General features: G+C 48.9%; 9 protein-coding genes across 9 annotated transcripts; 3 read left to right on the top strand and 6 right to left on the bottom strand.

Moving 5' to 3' along the window:
- Positions 1-383: 383 nt before the first annotated feature.
- Positions 384-2,095, bottom strand: N7487_006013 (uncharacterized protein; the record flags this gene model as incomplete). Its single annotated transcript, XM_056873760.1, has 2 exons — positions 384-1,439; positions 1,550-2,095. 2 exons carry the CDS (start codon positions 2,093-2,095, stop codon positions 384-386), a joined length of 1,602 nt encoding a protein of 533 aa, XP_056731480.1.
- Positions 2,096-2,642: 547 nt separating this feature from the next.
- Positions 2,643-3,827, bottom strand: N7487_006012 (glycerophosphodiester phosphodiesterase; the record flags this gene model as incomplete). The annotated part of the gene is made up of 4 exons (XM_056873759.1): positions 2,643-3,236; positions 3,308-3,487; positions 3,538-3,722; positions 3,776-3,827. 4 exons carry the CDS (start codon positions 3,825-3,827, stop codon positions 2,643-2,645), a joined length of 1,011 nt encoding a protein of 336 aa, XP_056731479.1.
- Positions 3,828-4,240: 413 nt separating this feature from the next.
- On the top strand, positions 4,241-5,414 carry N7487_006011 (zinc-dependent alcohol dehydrogenase family protein; the record flags this gene model as incomplete). Its single annotated transcript, XM_056873758.1, has 3 exons — positions 4,241-4,379; positions 4,437-4,883; positions 4,945-5,414. The coding sequence occupies 3 exons, from the start codon at positions 4,241-4,243 to the stop codon at positions 5,412-5,414; spliced, it is 1,056 nt and encodes a 351-aa protein (XP_056731478.1).
- A 65-nt stretch (positions 5,415-5,479) lies between these two features.
- Positions 5,480-6,052, bottom strand: N7487_006010 (cupin domain-containing protein; the record flags this gene model as incomplete). Its single annotated transcript, XM_056873757.1, has 1 exon — positions 5,480-6,052. The coding sequence occupies one exon, from the start codon at positions 6,050-6,052 to the stop codon at positions 5,480-5,482; it is 573 nt and encodes a 190-aa protein (XP_056731477.1).
- A 792-nt stretch (positions 6,053-6,844) lies between these two features.
- N7487_006009 (putative MFS transporter) lies at positions 6,845-8,479 on the bottom strand (the record flags this gene model as incomplete). Its single annotated transcript, XM_056873756.1, has 3 exons — positions 6,845-8,103; positions 8,159-8,221; positions 8,272-8,479. 3 exons carry the CDS (start codon positions 8,477-8,479, stop codon positions 6,845-6,847), a joined length of 1,530 nt encoding a protein of 509 aa, XP_056731476.1.
- A 1,289-nt stretch (positions 8,480-9,768) lies between these two features.
- On the top strand, positions 9,769-11,240 carry N7487_006008 (SGNH/GDSL hydrolase family protein; the record flags this gene model as incomplete). The annotated part of the gene is made up of 4 exons (XM_056873755.1): positions 9,769-9,942; positions 10,002-10,438; positions 10,506-10,616; positions 10,664-11,240. 4 exons carry the CDS (start codon positions 9,769-9,771, stop codon positions 11,238-11,240), a joined length of 1,299 nt encoding a protein of 432 aa, XP_056731475.1.
- A 140-nt stretch (positions 11,241-11,380) lies between these two features.
- N7487_006007 (purine-nucleoside phosphorylase) lies at positions 11,381-12,641 on the bottom strand (the record flags this gene model as incomplete). The annotated part of the gene is made up of 2 exons (XM_056873754.1): positions 11,381-12,457; positions 12,513-12,641. The coding sequence occupies 2 exons, from the start codon at positions 12,639-12,641 to the stop codon at positions 11,381-11,383; spliced, it is 1,206 nt and encodes a 401-aa protein (XP_056731474.1).
- A 1,669-nt stretch (positions 12,642-14,310) lies between these two features.
- On the top strand, positions 14,311-16,131 carry N7487_006006 (fungal specific transcription factor domain-containing protein; the record flags this gene model as incomplete). Its single annotated transcript, XM_056873753.1, has 1 exon — positions 14,311-16,131. The coding sequence occupies one exon, from the start codon at positions 14,311-14,313 to the stop codon at positions 16,129-16,131; it is 1,821 nt and encodes a 606-aa protein (XP_056731473.1).
- A 243-nt stretch (positions 16,132-16,374) lies between these two features.
- Positions 16,375-17,447, bottom strand: N7487_006005 (uncharacterized protein; the record flags this gene model as incomplete). Its single annotated transcript, XM_056873752.1, has 3 exons — positions 16,375-16,665; positions 16,710-17,215; positions 17,270-17,447. The coding sequence occupies 3 exons, from the start codon at positions 17,445-17,447 to the stop codon at positions 16,375-16,377; spliced, it is 975 nt and encodes a 324-aa protein (XP_056731472.1).
- Between the last annotated feature and the right edge of the window lie 381 nt (positions 17,448-17,828).

The following is a 17,828-nucleotide window of genomic DNA, read 5'->3' as shown; positions in this document are numbered from 1 at the left end:
CATTGGCAGGTCTTTTGATTTTTGGGCCATCATCCGGGGTGTATTTTGTTGATTTTTTTCCCTCATGCCGAAATGTTTCTAATGTATTTACTCTCTATCGGCACGGTGTTTGGTTGGCGGGTTGTCTTTTGTACAGGATTTACAACTATAATATAAGGGCCTGTGGCATTGACGCCAAAGATGACAGCTTTTGGAGCCAGAAATGGCTGCCTTTCCCACCCATAACTTTGGACATCCAGCCGTCCCTAGCCATCCCTTGGTCGCCTACTGCTCTATGCAACACCCACTATTCTACATCCGCCCCGCGACATCTACCCGGTTTATATTCTTGTGTATTTTAAGGCCCATCAGAAAAATTATAACCGCCACCATTTGCCGGGAACTCAGCCATTCTTCGGGGAATCCCTATCCAACGCTCTCGTCTCGGCTAGGTCGACGTGCACCTTGGCGAAACTCCGAGCTGAGACTTTTCGCTGGAACAGGATGCTTAGTTCTGCATAGGTCCGTCCGCTAGGTTCAGGAATACAGAAAAAGGTATAGATCAAAGATAAAACACAAGTGCCACCATAGAAAAAGCCTGCTTTCGCACCCCAATTCCATGCCGATGGGTTCAGCATGTAAGGAGTGATGATGTTGCTGATAATATTAAGGATATTATATGTCATACGCGCCAGCACGATTGACTTGCTGCGAAGACGGACAGAAGGGATCTCCGCCACAAGTGAGTAGCAGACTGGGCCGACAGTGACGTCGAAGAAAAACGTGTGCACAAGCAGCATCGATCCGACTGACCATGCAAGCCGGCTGCCACCGCTGCTGTGCGCCGGGGACGGGGATCGAGACTCGGCGACGCCCAGACCGCCAATCACCAGCAAGAGCACAGCTAAAATGGCCAGGCCGTAAAGGTACATAGTTCTTCTGCCGAACCGTGGTAGCAAAATCCAGGCTACGAACACGCCGACGATGCCGAGGGCATACTGTACGATGGACATGGTGAAGGCCTGCTCGGTCGGTAGTCCTGCTTGCTTGTAGAAGTAGGTGGAGTAGATGCGGAGGCTCGTCCCGGATAGGATTTGAATTCCCCAGCACCAACAAGCAATCGAGGTGCGACGTAGGTCGACGCCACGGAAGCAATCGATATAGCGAGTGCCTGTACCGGATTCCCGCTCTTTCTCTGTCGTCACCACCATTAGTGTGATTGCTTGATCGGCGTCAAACTCAATACGCCCGGGCGATGTCAATCTAAGGAGGGCCGCTTTAGCTTCCTCTAGGCGATTCTTGCGAACGAGCCACCAGGGCGATTCGGGGGCAAAGATCATTCCGATCATCAATGGAATTGGCCAGATCCATTGCAAAGCAAAAGGGATGCGATAGGACCATTGGTCGGATCGCGTGAGTACTCCTCGTAGAACGCCGGCGGAGAGTAGTTGTCCAAAAACCTATTGATATTCAGTCGGTTAGCTTTATTATTTCCATCCTTTTTCACCTTACCCCCCTTCACCGCACCGAAAGACGAAAAAAAAGGGGGAGGGAATTGTGTAAGCTTTACCCAGCAGAGGTTCACGTAGGTAGTGAGATAAGCACGAAGATGGGTCGGAGTGACTTCGGCGGCGTATGAAGTAGTCAATGTCTGGAAAATGCCCCAAGGAATGCCCATCAAGATCTGGCCAACTAACAATACTTCGATCCTTGGGGCAAAGAAGGGGATGAATATTGTAGCAGTTATGAAAGCCAATGAGGCCAGCATCGTATTGCAAAATCCGAATCGTTCCGATAAATAACCGTTGATGAGAAGGCCCATGAGCGATCCAACCGAAGCACCATTGGAGAGGCCAGCTTGCCAAGAAGCGCTGATTTCATATGTGCCATCCGGTAACTCCTGGCCGTATTTCTTCTGGAAAGCGGGTTGAGCGAAGAGGGAACCTATGAGCTTCATGTCGTAGCCTTCCATGATGAGGGCTAGAGACAGAAATATGGACCATGCGACTGCCTTGGGATATAGCTGGAGAGCTCGTAGAAAGGTGAGTTCATGTTCGCTGTGAGTGGCACGACGAGCTTCATTCAGAAGGGTGTCTTGATCGGTATCAGTCATCATTATCGGAAGCAATAGTACTAGGTAAGTCCTATAGTTCTAGAGCAATTAATCCGGGGAACGGGCCTCCACGTAAATTGGATGTGGAGAAAAACAAGCTATTTGTGGATTCCAACCTTGGGAGGTTGGTTAAAAGCAACCAATCAGATGGCCTCTGGAGGCATCAAGGTTGCCGTATTAGATGACTAACCCAGCTGGCGTTCCAGGGGTCTTGAGAAACGGAAAGAGAGAGATTGAAGGTAAAACTGATTTCGAATACTGCTATGTAGAGTAATGAAATTGGACATTTTTCCCTCTTGCACAACTCTCACAACATAGGGCCAACATGGAGAGGGCGGGTAAAGAGAAAGCAGCAAAGAGGTGGAAAGGACGAGATCGTTTCTTTTATGCCAACACTGAAGTACACCAAAACCCAAACGGCAAAACTAACTCGAAAAGGCAATGACATAAATGTCATTTTTCAAGTTTTCATCAACAACCAAAACATCATGCCTCATTATATCATTAACCATTAATATGCGATCGCACCTTCAAACTCGATGCTATACAACTATTTCGACTTGTGTTCCTCGAACTCGAGTCGCTCAACCGGTGTAAGATACATCCGTTTCAAGATCCAGCCAAAACAAATAACATAAAGCGTCACCAGGGTGATCTCAATCCGTTGTCTCAACGGGATCCGATCTAAATTCGGATTCGGGACTCCCAATACACCCGTATGTTCCTTCTTCCACCCTTCACAGACCTGCCGGAACCGACCAGGCTCGTCGGAGATGACCCCGTCGATCTCGTGTCGGATACACCAACGCATTAGATTCGGCGCGTTCACCGTCCAAACATAAACTTTACGTCGGGCTGCACGCGCTTCGTCTAAAAACCCTCGTCCGAGCGGACCCATCAGGATCATCTGGTTGACGTTGAAGGATACAAGCGGTACTTGGAGGAATTGGCGCGCATAGCTCAAATCCACACAGACCAGCGTCACTGGATACCGTGGCAGGTGCTTTGCTCGCGCGGGTAGGTATCGTGCAGACCAGCAGCCGAGAACGACGCGGTGGTGCCAGTCGGGGCCACTCGCGGGCATCGGGACTGACTCGATGATTTTGGAAATTCGTTCCATTATAGCGAAGGGTTCATTGGTGAGCTGGGAAGTGGGATTGGACGTTAGTGTTGTGAAAGAGACAATGTGCGAGTTGGGGAGAATAGCTTCGCTACCTTTATGTCTAGCAAGATCCAGAGATTCTCCCGACCCGGTTGTCTTAGGTATTCCAACACATCGACCAACCGGGGCATCGGTTCGTGGGGGGCTTGGAGGGTTCGCAGAGTTTTCAAATACTCCCAGTCGCAGTCGGCGACCTTTTTCTTGATTCCGTAACAGCGCATGAGGCTTGGGTCCTTGGATCGATGAGCGTTGTCCGAGATCGCGGCGTGGGAGGAACACCTACATGTGATAACACCACGACCCCATCGCGGGAGATGTGGAGGTCGAGCTCGAGGGCGTGAGCTCCGGCCCGGATTGCGCCATCGATTGACAGTAAAGTATTCTCAGGGTATTGTCCTTTGAATCCGCGGTGGGCGATAGCTTGAGGTAGACGTGGGGAGGCATGGGCAACCGGTGAGTGGACATGAGCTTGCGGGGAATGAGTTAGCTTGACAACACCTATACATAGGAGAGCTACGCACCTGGAACTTCATGTGAATGCTCTCCCGGGACTATAGGTATTGTGTCGCTCATTTTGAAAGGAGTTGTGAGAGTTGAATAAGTGAAGAAGTGACGAATGGAAATTGCATGATTAAACAGGGTCATCGGAGTTTGGCGGAGATAGGCCCCGCTGCACGGAGTGTTATGGACTGTGCATATTCGCCTGTCGGACTTTCGGTTCTCTTATGTGCGAGAAGGCCAGATGGTAAGAATCAGCACTTAGAGATATTCACTTCGTTCTCGACGGGGAGAAAGTTGCCCTGGTGCCCTGAAGAGACTCTGGAGGTCGAATAACTCGATTACTCAGCACCTCCAAGGCCTCCAGAATGGATCCATATCTCCAAATTTCTCCAACGTGATTTATAACCAGCTTCAGCCTTTAACTTGTTGCGTTCTTTTTTAATTGAACCTGTTCTTCAACCATAGTCGTGAAAAAAAAAAAAAAAATGGCCGTTAAACAATGGATCTCGCCCTTGAAGGGCATTGATAGTCTTAGCCAGACCGAAGCTCCAATGCCCACACCAGGGCCGAGCGAAGTATTGGTAGAGATCCGTGCTGTATCTCTGAACTACCGCGATGTGGAAGGTAAATCATCTGCCGAAAATATACGTGCAGGATTTATGCTGACCGAGTCTTTCAAAGTGACCAATGGCGAGTATAAACATCACAAAACCGCCGAGCAGGACGCCACCATCGTGCCCTGCTCGGACATGTGCGGGGTAGTGACGCAAATTGGATCTGGGGTGACCAAGTGGACAGTCGGCGACCGGGTGCTTTCGACTTTCCTGCCCGATCATCAAACCGGCCAGGTGACCGAGAAGGAACTTGCCAAGAGCCTGGGGCTGCCGCAGGATGGTGTCCTTGCAACTCACCGCGTGTTCCCTGACTATGGCCTCGTAAAAGCGCCTAGCTTCATGTCAGATGAGGAGGCGGCTACGCTTCCCATCGCTTCGGTCACGGCATGGATGTCTATCAATGGCATGCGACCGATAGGGCAGAGCGGCGGAAAGGACGAATACGTCTTGCTCCAGGGAACTGGTGGTGTGGCTATCGCCGGACTGCAGATTGCAAAGGCTGCCGGTGCAAAGGGTGGGTCATGGGATGGGATTCATTATTGTTGATAGGACGAAAATGCTGATCATGCAAACAGTTATTATCACCTCCTCGTCCGATGCCAAGTTGGACCAGGCCAAAGAGCTAGGTGCTGATTTTACTATCAACTACCGCACTAATCCCGACTGGGAAGTCGAAGTGATGAAGATCACTGAGAACCACGGCGTTGATATCGTCTTGGAAGTTGGCGGTGCCAAAACCTTGCGGAAGAGCTTTGATTGCATCGCTTTCGGAGGATTGATCAACTGCATTGGTTATGTCTCGGGCAAGATAGATGCCGATGAGGACCGCCTGAATGTCAACCTTTTGACTCTCCGTCGAACAGTGACACTGAGGGGAATTATCAACGGTCCCAAGGATCGATTTGAAGAAATGATCCGTTTCTACGAGACAAATCAGATTCACCCAGTAGTTAACCGGGTGTTTTCGTTTGCCGAGTCCAAAGAAGCATTCAAGTTCCTGGAAAGCGGCAGCCACTTTGGCAAGGTAGTCATCAAGGTTCAATAGAGCCTTAGAGCTCTGAAGATCATTGAATTTCATTGTCAAATTATCCCAGCAAAAAGTGAGAACATTCAGTTCTGATCATTTCCACTCGGCTTGAGTACTCCAGCTGCAATTCCCAGATCTTCTCCCAATTCCTTCCCACCAACCGTCAATTTCTTGCAATCCTGCAGCACAAACAGGAGACGGGCCCATTCCGTTTCGCTGGTGTTGCGCCATCCATGCATCGTAGCCCGCTGTACCGCAACATCCCCTCGGTTCATAATGACTGGCTCGCTATCTTCTAAGATCATTTCAACCTGCCCTTCGAGCACCACGCCGTAGTCGAGACTTTGCGTCCGGTGAACAACAACAGGGTTGTTGGGGGCGAAGTCCACAATGCGGCATACGGTTCCACCAGGGTTCACGAGGCCCAGCTGGTCTGACTTAGTCAAGGTCTCGTGGGCCTTGACGTCCGAATCATCGTTGAGATCAGGATGAAATTGGTTTGTGTAAACAACGTTGAATGCCATGTTGTTTTCTTGGAGTGATTCCCATTCGGCCGGTGTTGAGGAATGGATTATTGCCTTCCCGTTCTCATTGTGGCCTGTGATGTGTCGCGTCACGGGCCGCAGAGGCGATACTTGGCTGGTGTTGGAAGCCATTATTTATGGGATGCGAAGTGGGTTTGAGGTGCGAAGATGTAAAATCAGATCAATGTACAGAGCACGACGTGAGCACTCGGACGGTTTTACTTATATACCCTGATCCACGTGATGCGGGGCAGGCTGCATGTCAGGTCGGACAGCGGTGAGCTGGATGGGAATTATTATGGCTTGCGCGTATTCCTTCGGTGTGGGCGTGTCTGAAAGAAACCAACACGTCAGATCTGATTGAAAGATTGTCAGTTTGGTTGCCACTTTGGGCGATGCTTTGGGCGATGACTGCGGACCAAATGGCTCCTTGACAGAAATCAACATATACAGCAATGTATAGTATATGTTGTAGATAATAGATATATCATTCTCTAGTTAAAAATAACAATTCCCACTATTTTACGTCGGGTGGGGTCCAAGGTCATGGACCACCAGGAGGGTCACTGCCAGGTCTAGAGATAATATAGACTTGATACCCCCGAGCTTCTATATCTACTTTTATTACTGTATATTCCTCTAAAAGTCGGTATCACTAACCTAATGTACTCTCTTTGACCCGTTCTATACTTCCACTCTAAATAAGACCTTATATATTCGATAATATCGTTTTTCGCGCTGTCTAGCCTATTCAGTGATCGTCTTTGGAATTAATCTTGGGATTAGGTATGTACCTATGTAAATGGCCCTGGCAAGAATGAGTCATGCTGTAGGTATCAGCGAGATCAAGGCAAACGAAGCTTATAGACAGATGGATATTCATTTCGCATAACTAAATACAGATGTAATGTTTCAGCCTTCCTTTTACAAAAACCATCGGAACTGAGCAGATGCCGGTCCGTCCCTCATTCGCTCCGTTGGAATATCCCGCGCCCGCATCTTGACTCCATCATTACGATCGCGCCGCTTGTTATCCAGCCACATGTAGAGTGCCAGGCCAGCCGTCAAGCAAGCACCAGTAGCACCGAATGCAGCAACACTGATCAGCGCAGGTGTATACTTGGGTGCATCTTGCTTCCGGAACAAGTTGCTGCTCACCAAACCCATCAAGTTGGCCAATGGTACGCCGATACTTGTCAACAATACACGGCGACCCTCGTGGGCGATGTTATTATTATACCAGGTGCTGAGCATCACAGATGGCGCGGAAGTTCCCCAAGTCATCATGAAAGTTGCGAAGTAGGCGACTTGGATGTCACTCTGCACATCGTCGATGGATGCATAGATCATGAACCCGGAGAATGTGAGCAGGAAGCCCAGAACAATGAATGGCGATCGCAGTTTGGTCCAATCAGAGGAGAAGGCGAGTACCAGAAGCATCACTGCTCCTGTAACATTTGGCGCAACAGTGTATAGGTTGGTTTTGACAGTGGGATAACCCAATCCCCCGACGATTTGAGGCAAGAAGAGCGCGACACCCTGCAAAGGAACACCGAGACAGATTTCAATACACAAGAAGGCGTATGTAGTGGGGTGCTTGAAGATGCCAAGGGCCTCGCGGAAGCTGAACTCCTCGTTGACCACTGCACTAGAGTCGACTTGAATTCGGTGGAAAGCTAGCGCCTTCTCCTCCTCGGATAAGAATTTCGCTTCGGCGGCGCTCCGTGGAAGATAGAAGAAAGCAAATATAGCGAAGAGAACAGTGACACCGCCCTCGATAATGAACAGGTAGCGCCAATTGGGAATATGAGACCCTTTGATCTGGAACACTCCAAACGCAATAAGTCCAGAGAAAGCGTTTGCGATGTTCGATGCAGCATAGAAAATAGCCAGGCGACGAGCCAGCTCGCCGCGACGGTAGAAGGTAGTCAAGTAGTAGATGACCAGAGGGAAGAATGCAGCCTCGGACATACCCAGGAACCAGCGCAAGGCGAACATGCCACTAAAATTGTAGGCGGCTGAAGAGAGCATCGTCAACGAACCAAATGAGAACATTAGGATTGGAAGCACGCGCGCGGGACTGAATTTCTTTCCAAGCATTGAGAAGGGCGGTGCAAAGATCACGAATGGAACAAAGAAGATCGATAATAGGAGATTGTATTCATTCGGCTTGAAGTTCAAGTCTAACCATTCAATTAGTTTAAAGTGCCTGCCGTTTGGATCGAGGATCTCACATACCCTTGCTCATTCCATCAGTTTCTGCATTTCCTAGATTTCCTTTGTCCAGGGCATTGAATAGGTCTGTCGCTAGTCAGGTATCCGCATGACCGACATGAATTGAGCAAACTTACACATAACCGCTAGGATAGGGAGCAGGCGATAGTCAAACTTCCGACAGAGACGTCGTTCAGCCTTGTGGTCGACAACTCGGGTCACCTCGTCTACCACGCCTGGGATAGAGCCATAGCCTTTCAGCGTATTTGGCTCTTCAACGGTGCCCAATATGTCCGTTTTCTTCACTGTGCCATCAGGCGACGATGCGCGCGCTGAACTCGACATGTTGTATCCAAGGTGTTATAGGCAAAGAAATACAGAAAGGCCAAGTCGGTGCGCTACCTGTCAAAGTTCCAAATTTTAAAGCTACAGATGCGGGCATCCTCTTATCAAATGCGAGGTAACATCCCTTGCTCTACTAGATAAGGAGAATGTTGCATCGCCCATGCATGAATATCACCCCCCACGTTTCTCCGCATCATGGAAAGGTTTGGCTTAACAGGCAAAGATCGCCCTGAGATGGCCGCATTCGGCATTTTGGGCTGTTTAGAGGCTTATCTGCGGGGGAAAGAGGTAAGTACTTCCCGCGAGCTTGATTTGAATCCTATATCGCAGACAGTCTATCCTTGGATCCCAGATAAAGCCTCCTTTCTCCCCCTTGATATCCCATGCAGATCTTGTTTCACCGATGTATTTTTGTTCTAATTCTTCTGGGTATTTCCATGCATAGTTAGAAGATCTAGAAGCTGCAAAATTAGCGGTGTATCCCCCATTCCGGCGTACATAGTAGGGTTACATCCGTTGCATGACCTCATCACATTTAAGCCTATTAACTCCTCTACATGAAGCCACCATCTTAGAATATGACAGCAGATTTGACAGGGAAATTTCCCAGAAAAAAAGAATTTGATCAGGGACTTAAACTTTATTTGAACTTCTATATCTTTCCTTTGAAAGCCATTAAATATATTCCTTGCAATGAGGCAGCGCAATCATCCCAGCATTGTCAATTTCATTTTTAGGCACAATTCGAATCACTTCCTTACTATGCTCAAGTTAAACATTACCTAACCCTGAGAATCTCGAGGTTTATTTATCTTCCAACCGATCGTCAACACTCAAGCCAAGAACTCCGACTAAATGGCAATCAACCTCACTAATATTTGATGTGGTTTCTAAATAAGAATAACAGTCCCCCGAGGTCTTCATGCAGGCCCCGGGGTGCGCTGGATGCTATCGCGGCCTGAGCAGAGATAGCATTGATCTGAGGCATTGGGTGGAGCATGGACCATAGCCATAACTCCCCTTTTCTACATCTACCACAATTATTCTTCAGAGTACTCACATTTACCCGATTATCCGGGATGCCGCCAAAAGGAGCTCATAGCTTCATTTAACCCCTTCCCCGCAATTTGTCTTTGCGGGGAAATAGAGTAGCCAAAATTTGGACAGAATTTACCCACATTATCCGGAAAATCATCGAACTATAAATTGCGAATTCAATATCTGTTTGAAATGTAAGGGAAAAGGTCATTCTTGTACCAGTTGATCGACTACCTGCCACATCTGTGACTATGTTTCAACTAGGATCTATATTTCTAATCGCCCTGTGTATCAACTTTGCATCTTCCTTTCCTTTGCTAGCCCGAAGAAACTATGAAGGTAACACAGAAGACTCGCACTGGGTGAATATATGGACTACTATGCCCCAGCTGGTCGAGCCCGCTAACCTACCCCCTGCTCCATTCGTATGTCGGATATCATTCTCAAGGGAAACCAATGCTTTGGTACTGACTGTGGAGTACAGAATGGATCCACTGCTGTGTTCAATAATGCCACCATTCGTCAAACCCTCCAGGTCTCATTGGCCGCACAGGAGATCCGTATTCGACTCAGTAATACATTTGGGTTAAATGAACTCAAGGTGACCAATGTGACTGTCAGCCTACCAGCGAGCCAGCAGGTGGGAGTTAGTGGTCTACAAACAGAGACATTGAAAACTGTGTTCTTCAATGGAAGCCCAGACGTGGATATCCCAAACGGTGGTCTGGTTGTGTCTGACCCAATAAAGTTCCCTGTGAAGGCCCAATCCGCTCTCATGATAAACATATATCTCGAGGAGGGACAGCAAGGCTTCTCTATTACTGGCCACCCTGGAAGTAGAACGACTTCATATCTCACTTTTGGGGATTGGACTGGCGCAGAGAACCTCACAGATTCATCTGTTCAAAGCACGGACCATTGGTGAGCATTTCTCCCAAAAGCCTACTGATTCCCCCGAATGCGAATCTGCATCTGACCCCTATATTAGGTACTTTATCAGTGGAGTCGAGGCTTGGCTCCCTTCTGAGTCTAGTAGCTTCGCTATCATTGGCGACAGCATCACCGATGGGCGAGGCAGCACTACAAATGGCAATGATCGGTAAGTGTGCCGTCCTGCGGTGCATGGTTTATGGCTTACGAATTTAGTTGGCCGGATCTGTTGTTGGCAAGAATGCAAAAACACAAATCCACATCAAATATCGCCATTCTCAACCAGGCTGCCGGGGGAAACCGTATTCTACAAGACGGCCTCGGTCCAAATGTGATCAGCCGTCTTGACCGGGACGTCCTAGCACAATCAGGAGTGCAATATGCGATGATCTTCGAAGGCGTGAATGATATTGGCGGAGCTGATAGCGATGCAGCCACGCAGGCGGAAATTGAAAAGAAACTTGTGGCGGCATATAAACAGATCACGACACGGGTGCATGCCTTGGGTATTCCAGTATTTGGAGCTACTATCACGCCATTCGGCTCGTCGGCGACCTCCGACTATGTGCAGCCTTACTCAAGTACCGAGCGGGAGAGGACTCGTCAACGAATTAATGAATTTATCCGGCAAAGTGGCGTATTTGATGCGGTACTGGACTTTGACCAGGTATTGAGGGACCCGGACGCGCCATCGCAGTTGCTGGAAAAGTATGATTCAGGGGACCATCTTCATCCTAATGTGGCCGGGTATCAAGCATTGGGTGATTATTTTCCTCTCGGGGTATTCGAGTGAATTTAGAAGATTATTATGAAAGGCCAATGGAAGAAAAATGATCCCAAGATTGTTGTTCACAGATGCAAATATAGGTACATAATTTTCGTATCACCACCAAATTAAAGCTTTAAACTTTCGTATAGAAAGACAAAATATCTTTAAATACGACGCTTGAAGTTGTTCTGAAGGCTGCGCTTTTTGTAAGCGCCACCAGCGACAAGAGCCTGCTTGCGTCCAGGACCAAAGTCCGGAACACCGCCCAGAGAACCGAAGATATCACCGACGTAGTTGTTGGCCTTGACACCAGCAGCAAAGGTGGCATCCCACCCGTCCAGAATACCCTCGACGACCTTGATACCAGCAACATAGAGATTCTTAATAGCGGGCTCGAATGCGCCCTGCTCGGAGGACTCGAAGAGGTTGTAAGTCGCCGAAGCACCGGGGTAGGGGCGATCGAAGTCTGACGCAGTGCGCATCACGATAATGCGAGAGAAATCAGTCAGCTTGTGGATCGAGGATCGGAGCAAGACTTCGAAGGTGGCGTTATCCTCCTGTGCGGTAGAGCAATAGTCGCCAGTTCCATTCGTCAACACCTTGGTGGTGTTTTCGAACACCGAGCCGAGGATATTGCCGCTGAAGTATACATCCGAGGTTGCGACGTCACACTCAACAACGCTAGGGGGCAAAGTGGCAGCCTTGTACTTCCCACTAGGGGTCTTGTAGTGGGCGCGGTAGGCCTGGGCAGTGGCGGAATCGGAGAGGTTTGCCTTACGTGCAAAATCGGCCGCAATTGTGCGCAGGTTGGCATTCACCTCGAAGACTTCCGTGCCGTAAATGCTGGTTGGGTACTGGCCTGGGAATTCGGTGCCTTGCGCGATATAGCCGGTGGTATAGTTGCTGGGAAGCTCGCGAATGTCGATTTCGTACTGCAAGGCGACCTGAACCGCGTACCGAGCAAAGGTTGCGGATCCAGTGGTGGCTTTCTTGGGGCTGACACCGGCAATGCCCGCGACGAAGAAGTATGTTTGCGTGAGATCGAAGATAGGGGAGAAAGCAACCGAAGTGACAGTGGCAGCGGCGTTGATCTCGCCTTCTCCAGTCACGAGCTGGCAAACATCATAGTCCTCTGTGCAGTACACGTCCGGGAACAGAGGCGAGAGACCGGGAATGGTGATATTGTGGGCAAACAAGTCGAATTCGGGGATGTTCCACCAAGCTTCGGCTTCAGGTGCGAACTGTGATAAAATATTAGCGAGATTAACTTTTTTTGGCGGAAGCGCTCGCGCATACCATTGACACAATGAACACCTTGGGAGCAATTGCTCCATGGTGACCCTTCTGGGAGATCCCAGTAGCTCCGGCGCATAGTGAGCTGCCAGCGAGCAGCAACGAGGCCGTCAAAGTTTGAAGGAGGCGCATGGTGAGGAAAGTTACAGTTGCAATTGGAACTCTATTCCTGCATATACCACGGCCTTTTATTTGTAAAATCGTGAAGATTTTGTAACCCTTGCGTCTTTCACGCTATGGAGGGACCATCGCCGATCTGTGGATGCATCGGTACCTGACTAGGGCAAGATCAGCATCAGAACGTGGAACAAATTGGAGTCCCTCAACCAAAAATCACCGGAGATTCTCCTATCGGCCATCTTGAAGAAATTTCATTCGTGCGAGATGTATGGAGAACACAAAAGATTGATACTTGGCTTATGACTGGCTCTTTGCACTTGAGTGTGGGTCGATCGGTATGCGATTCCACAGTAATTTCCTCTGATGGCAGTTGCTTTTAAGCATCGGAGCTTGCCGGGGCCCACTTCCGGTATATGTGTGGTAAAATTTTGGGAACAATCTCGAGGTTTTTTTAGGTGAGCTTCTTGCCGTTGGAAATTGCGGAGAGATACTCAGTACTCGTGCTGCATGAGCTGAGCCTGTCACTGCCAATTGTCATTCTACTCGAAGTATCATGTTCATCGAACACGGCATCTATGCCATATACGGGATCCACCTGGTCGAAGGCATGCTCTGCGTTGGGTGATAAGAAGATGTAGAGCGTATGATAAGGTCACCGAGGTTTCCGGAGGCCTGCGGAAGAGTTTGGGAAACCTGCCCTTCCATGTCTAAGCAAAAGCAGTATGGCTTGGTTGTGGAATCTGGGGTGGATCTGGTACCTTGACTGGCTGTAATTGTTGGACTGATTCTGCTCTGATCAGCAAGAAACTACATCAGACCTTCATCAGAAGAGAAAGCGAGAAGTAGACGAAACGAGTGGTGTCTTGCACAGTTGCTCTGGGCCTCGTCCAAGGAGAAATGCCTCTGAGGACCATGTATTCAAAGGTTGCAACTTTTAAAACTGGAAGTAAATTACGCGTCCATCCAGGTTGACACTTGATATCACTTTATTCGCATCTCAATGCACCCTAACCACCGTTCAAGGCACACTAGGCCCCGCAGTGGCGTCCACAGCTACTGCGGATACTAACCATGAGCTCATTTTTAGGTCTCTACCCATCCTTCACCTTGGCATTCTTAGAACGCTACGAGGAGTAAGAAGCACGCCATGGCAAACGGTATATCATATGCACTTAACGTCGATAGCGATGTTATAGCTCCAACTCCAAAATTGCTAGGTATGACAAGTCATATCCTTCATAATGGCTAATCTGGAAACCAAAGACATCAATTAGCCGAGTGGTCCCGATTGACTACAGTAGTACTCAATTCCACTCGTGGTCGCATTCGAATCATGCAACCGTTGTTATGCTTTTGCCAAATCGGGCTAGAAGAAACCCGTACCTTTTATGAATCACCTCCACGCACGTGAAAGAAGATCTGAGACATCATTTTGTTTTCTTTTGTTTCCTTGACTAAAGATTGGTACCTGGGTTTTGGCTGGCCTTTTGCACTCGAATGCGACACTATATCAAATTAGTAAGAATCGGTTAATGGACTCAACATCAGCCAATCATTTCCATTGACGCGGATAGCACCTCCACCTCCCACTAGACCCCTATTATCGAGAAATCGAGAAACCAATATGTACCTAAAAGGACAGCCTTCTCAAAAACCTTGCATATGAGATAACTATACCATTATGAGTTCCCTATCCACCTCTTTCGAACCAGCACAGAAGCGCCAAAAGATCCGGAAGGGCACTTTCAGCTGCTGGGAATGTAAGAATCGTAAGATTCGATGCCAGTTCACCTCGTCATCGGCAACAATATGTGAATTTTGTCAGCGCAAGGGAGCCTGGTGCATAAGCCAGGAGTGCCCTAACCCTCAAGGCATGGGCTATCAAGACGTGGAACGGCGCCTTGACCACGTTGAGGCTCTAGTGGCGAAGCTCGTGCAGCACCAAGGAGCCCCTTCACCCTCCCAAACGTCACCAGTTGGCCATCAGGTGAACAAAGATTCGTTTATCGATACCATAGACTCCAGGGCGGTGCCAAACAGCGATATCATTCCTGAGAGAGGCTCCCTAAGCCATGTTCAGTCATTACTTCCGTCTGCTGTCATTCTTAAACGAATTCTGGATCGCAACCCGCTCCGTGTTCGACCATTTCATTTGTTAGTCTGCTCAACTACGCATAGTCAGGTTGACCACCACTCCCCATCGAACTCCGATCAACCAGTGCACCTTGCAAAGAGGATCATCCAACTTGCCCTATGCTTACAACAGCCGATCCAGAGCGTGCTAGACCTCCGGTTTGACCAGCCGAGTGAGCAGATGGCACATTATTTTATCGGCATCGCGTCTCGCTATATCACCTCGCAGGACTTACTCGTCAACTCTCTCGATGGCTTAGAAACTCTCATCTTAGAGGCTCACTTTCATCTTCGTACCGGTAGTCTCCGGAATGCCTGGCTTCTCTTCCGTCGCGCGTTAGACATCGCCGGCTTGCTAGGCCTCCCATGTCGGAAGCATGAGGTTAACAACCGTGCGGAATCCATATGGTTCCGCTTAGCCTACAGTGATCGTTTTCTATCCCTTATGCTGGGACTTCCTTTTGTCGAGGTGGACTGCCAGCTCACCCGTACACGGCAGATTGTGGCTGACCTGTGGTCTGATCAGTTGGAACGCACTCATGTTGTGGTCGCAGGCAGGATTATTGCTAGGAATCTCCGCATGCAGAAACGCCATGGATGCCAACACGAGTCACAAGAAAACCCCGTCGATGAATACCAAGAGACACAGGATATTGATCTTCAGCTCAAAAAGGCCAGTCGTATACCCCCTGTACGCTGGTGGGCTTCACCGCCGCTAGGCGATGGCATGCTAGATATAAATTCGCCGGAACAGTTCACTCGGGTCCTGACGCAGATACATCAATTCTATCTGGTGGTTTCCCTTCACCAGCCGTATCTCCTAGATCATCTGCGCTTGGAATCAAAAGCTCATCGTCAAACAGTGACCCGTTCGTCGCATAATCACTCTTACAGCAAAATGGCCGTTCTCTGTGCAAGTCGCGAAGTCCTTGCTCGCTTTGGCATGTTCCGTCACGCCTTCCAGCAGATTCCATACCTTGGCTTTATGGAGAAAGCTTTTTCTTCTGCATTGTGTCTCCTTCTAATACACATTGATGGGCATCGCCTCAAAACAGGAAATGTGTTAGAGCACCAGCGTCCAAGAGACTTGGCAGTCATTGATGACGTGATTCATGTTATGGAGGAGATCTCTGCCGCCCATAAAGATAGCATGACCCAGTCCTATGTAAAAATACTATCTACATTGGTACGCATGGAGGAATATGCAGCCGACGGAGCCGAATATCTTACGTGGTTGGACCCCGAAACCCCCGAGAACAATAACACTCAGGCCACCATCGAAGATCAGAAGATGAATTTCCCGTTGCCGTATTTTGGCAGGTTCCATGTCTCACGTGAAATGTCTCCAACCCCCGAATTACGACTATGAATTTGGAATGTGAGACTCACTGCTGCAAGTATTGACTGGTCTGTATGAGATTTATGAGAGAGGAGACAAATATGTTATTCTCTACAGCCAGTCTGAGGCTGGCTAAATAGCCTATGAAGTCCGACAAACAAGACATTGATGCATATGATGCATATGTCTTAGCATGATACCCAAGAATGCTGTACCGAGACGTTGAACCGTCATGATTGCAGCAGCCCAAATTACCCAGCCAGAACATACATCTCACAGTGCGGGGGTGTCCGCAAAAGCATATCCAGTCAATTCTTGGAATCGCCCACCCACAATTCTGTCCGCTATCTCCCGTAATTCCTTTTCCTCATCCGCCGACAAGGAAACCTGCACACTCTCCAGATTCTCAACCAGCCGGTGTGTCTTGGTTGTTCCAGGAATTGGGAAGATGTCATCTCCCTGGGCAAGCAACCATGCCAAAGCCAGCTGCGCGGATGAAACACCCTTAGACGCAGCGATTTTCACAATCCTATCGACCACAGCCACATTCTGCTCCAAATTCTCCTCCATCAGCCAAGGAAGCTTCGCACGGGCACCCCCGGCTGGACATCCTCCTTGGTACGGAATTTATTGGCGAGAAGGCCGTTGCCAAGAGGACTGTAGCATACAATTGCGACGCCCAGTTCACGGGCAGCCTCAAGAAGACGGTATTGTGGCGACTCGATGGCGCGACAGAAAAGGCTGTATTCGACCTGGACAGCCGTGATGGGGTGGACTGCATGTGCGCGTCGGAGGGACTCAGCACTGCACTCGCTCAAGCCTATGTGTTTTATTTTCCCTGCGTTCTTGAGCTCGACCATGGCTTCCATGGTCTTTTCGATTGGGGTGACCTTGTCCAGACGGTGGATGTAGTAAATGTCGAGGTAGGATACATTGAGACGGCGGAGGGAAGATTCAATGGCTTTCCGGCAGTACTCAGGGGTGGAATCGACCTTGAATGTTCCAGGTAATAATATGATGCCGAATTTGCTGGACAAGAAGATGTCTTCGCGCTTGCTGGGGTTGGCGGAGAACCATTTTCCCAGCACATCCTCAGACGTGCCGTATTTATCGGCTGTAGGAGAGGTCTTCAGCATTATATTCGTTCTCTTTGTATGGATTCACCTACCAGTGTCCCAGAACGTTTCCCCTCGATTGTAGGCTTCATCGATGAAAGCGAGATGGTCAGCCTCCGACAGGGGCGCATTGTAAACTCCGCTGGCACCCATCAATCCCAGGCCTAGTCGAGGAACAAAAGGTCCATTGCGACCTAGCTGGCGCAAGGGAATTTTACTCAAGGTTGCCATTTCGCTGGTTTCAAGCTGGGCGAACGATCAATGTGATTGTTGACGAAGAGGGATAAAACAAATAAAAGTCTCTATTCTGGTACTATAATGGCAAGAAGAGTGCGAACCTGGCGTTTAAATAGCTAACGATCAATATGTTTTCCGCCGTCAACTCCGTCTGCTATAGAACCCCGGCCCCACGAAATCTGTTAATCCCGCCGCTATCTCCACCACTAGTACTTTGTCCACTAAGGACAGCGTTCTTCATCAACTCTAGAGTACAAATTCTCACTTCAGGTATCAAGTCTAAAAGTTCTATAATAAATCTAGAAAGAAAATACGTCGCCTCGATTGTATGCCCTTATGACTAACACATAACAGTATCCGTCCATCCGATAGGCA

This window comes from Penicillium crustosum (genome assembly GCF_028827405.1).
Source record: "Penicillium crustosum strain IBT 35664 chromosome Unknown utg000002l_segment0_segment0, whole genome shotgun sequence".
Classification (NCBI taxonomy): domain Eukaryota; kingdom Fungi; phylum Ascomycota; class Eurotiomycetes; order Eurotiales; family Aspergillaceae; genus Penicillium; species Penicillium crustosum.
This window is presented reverse-complemented; position numbering and strand designations above follow the sequence as displayed.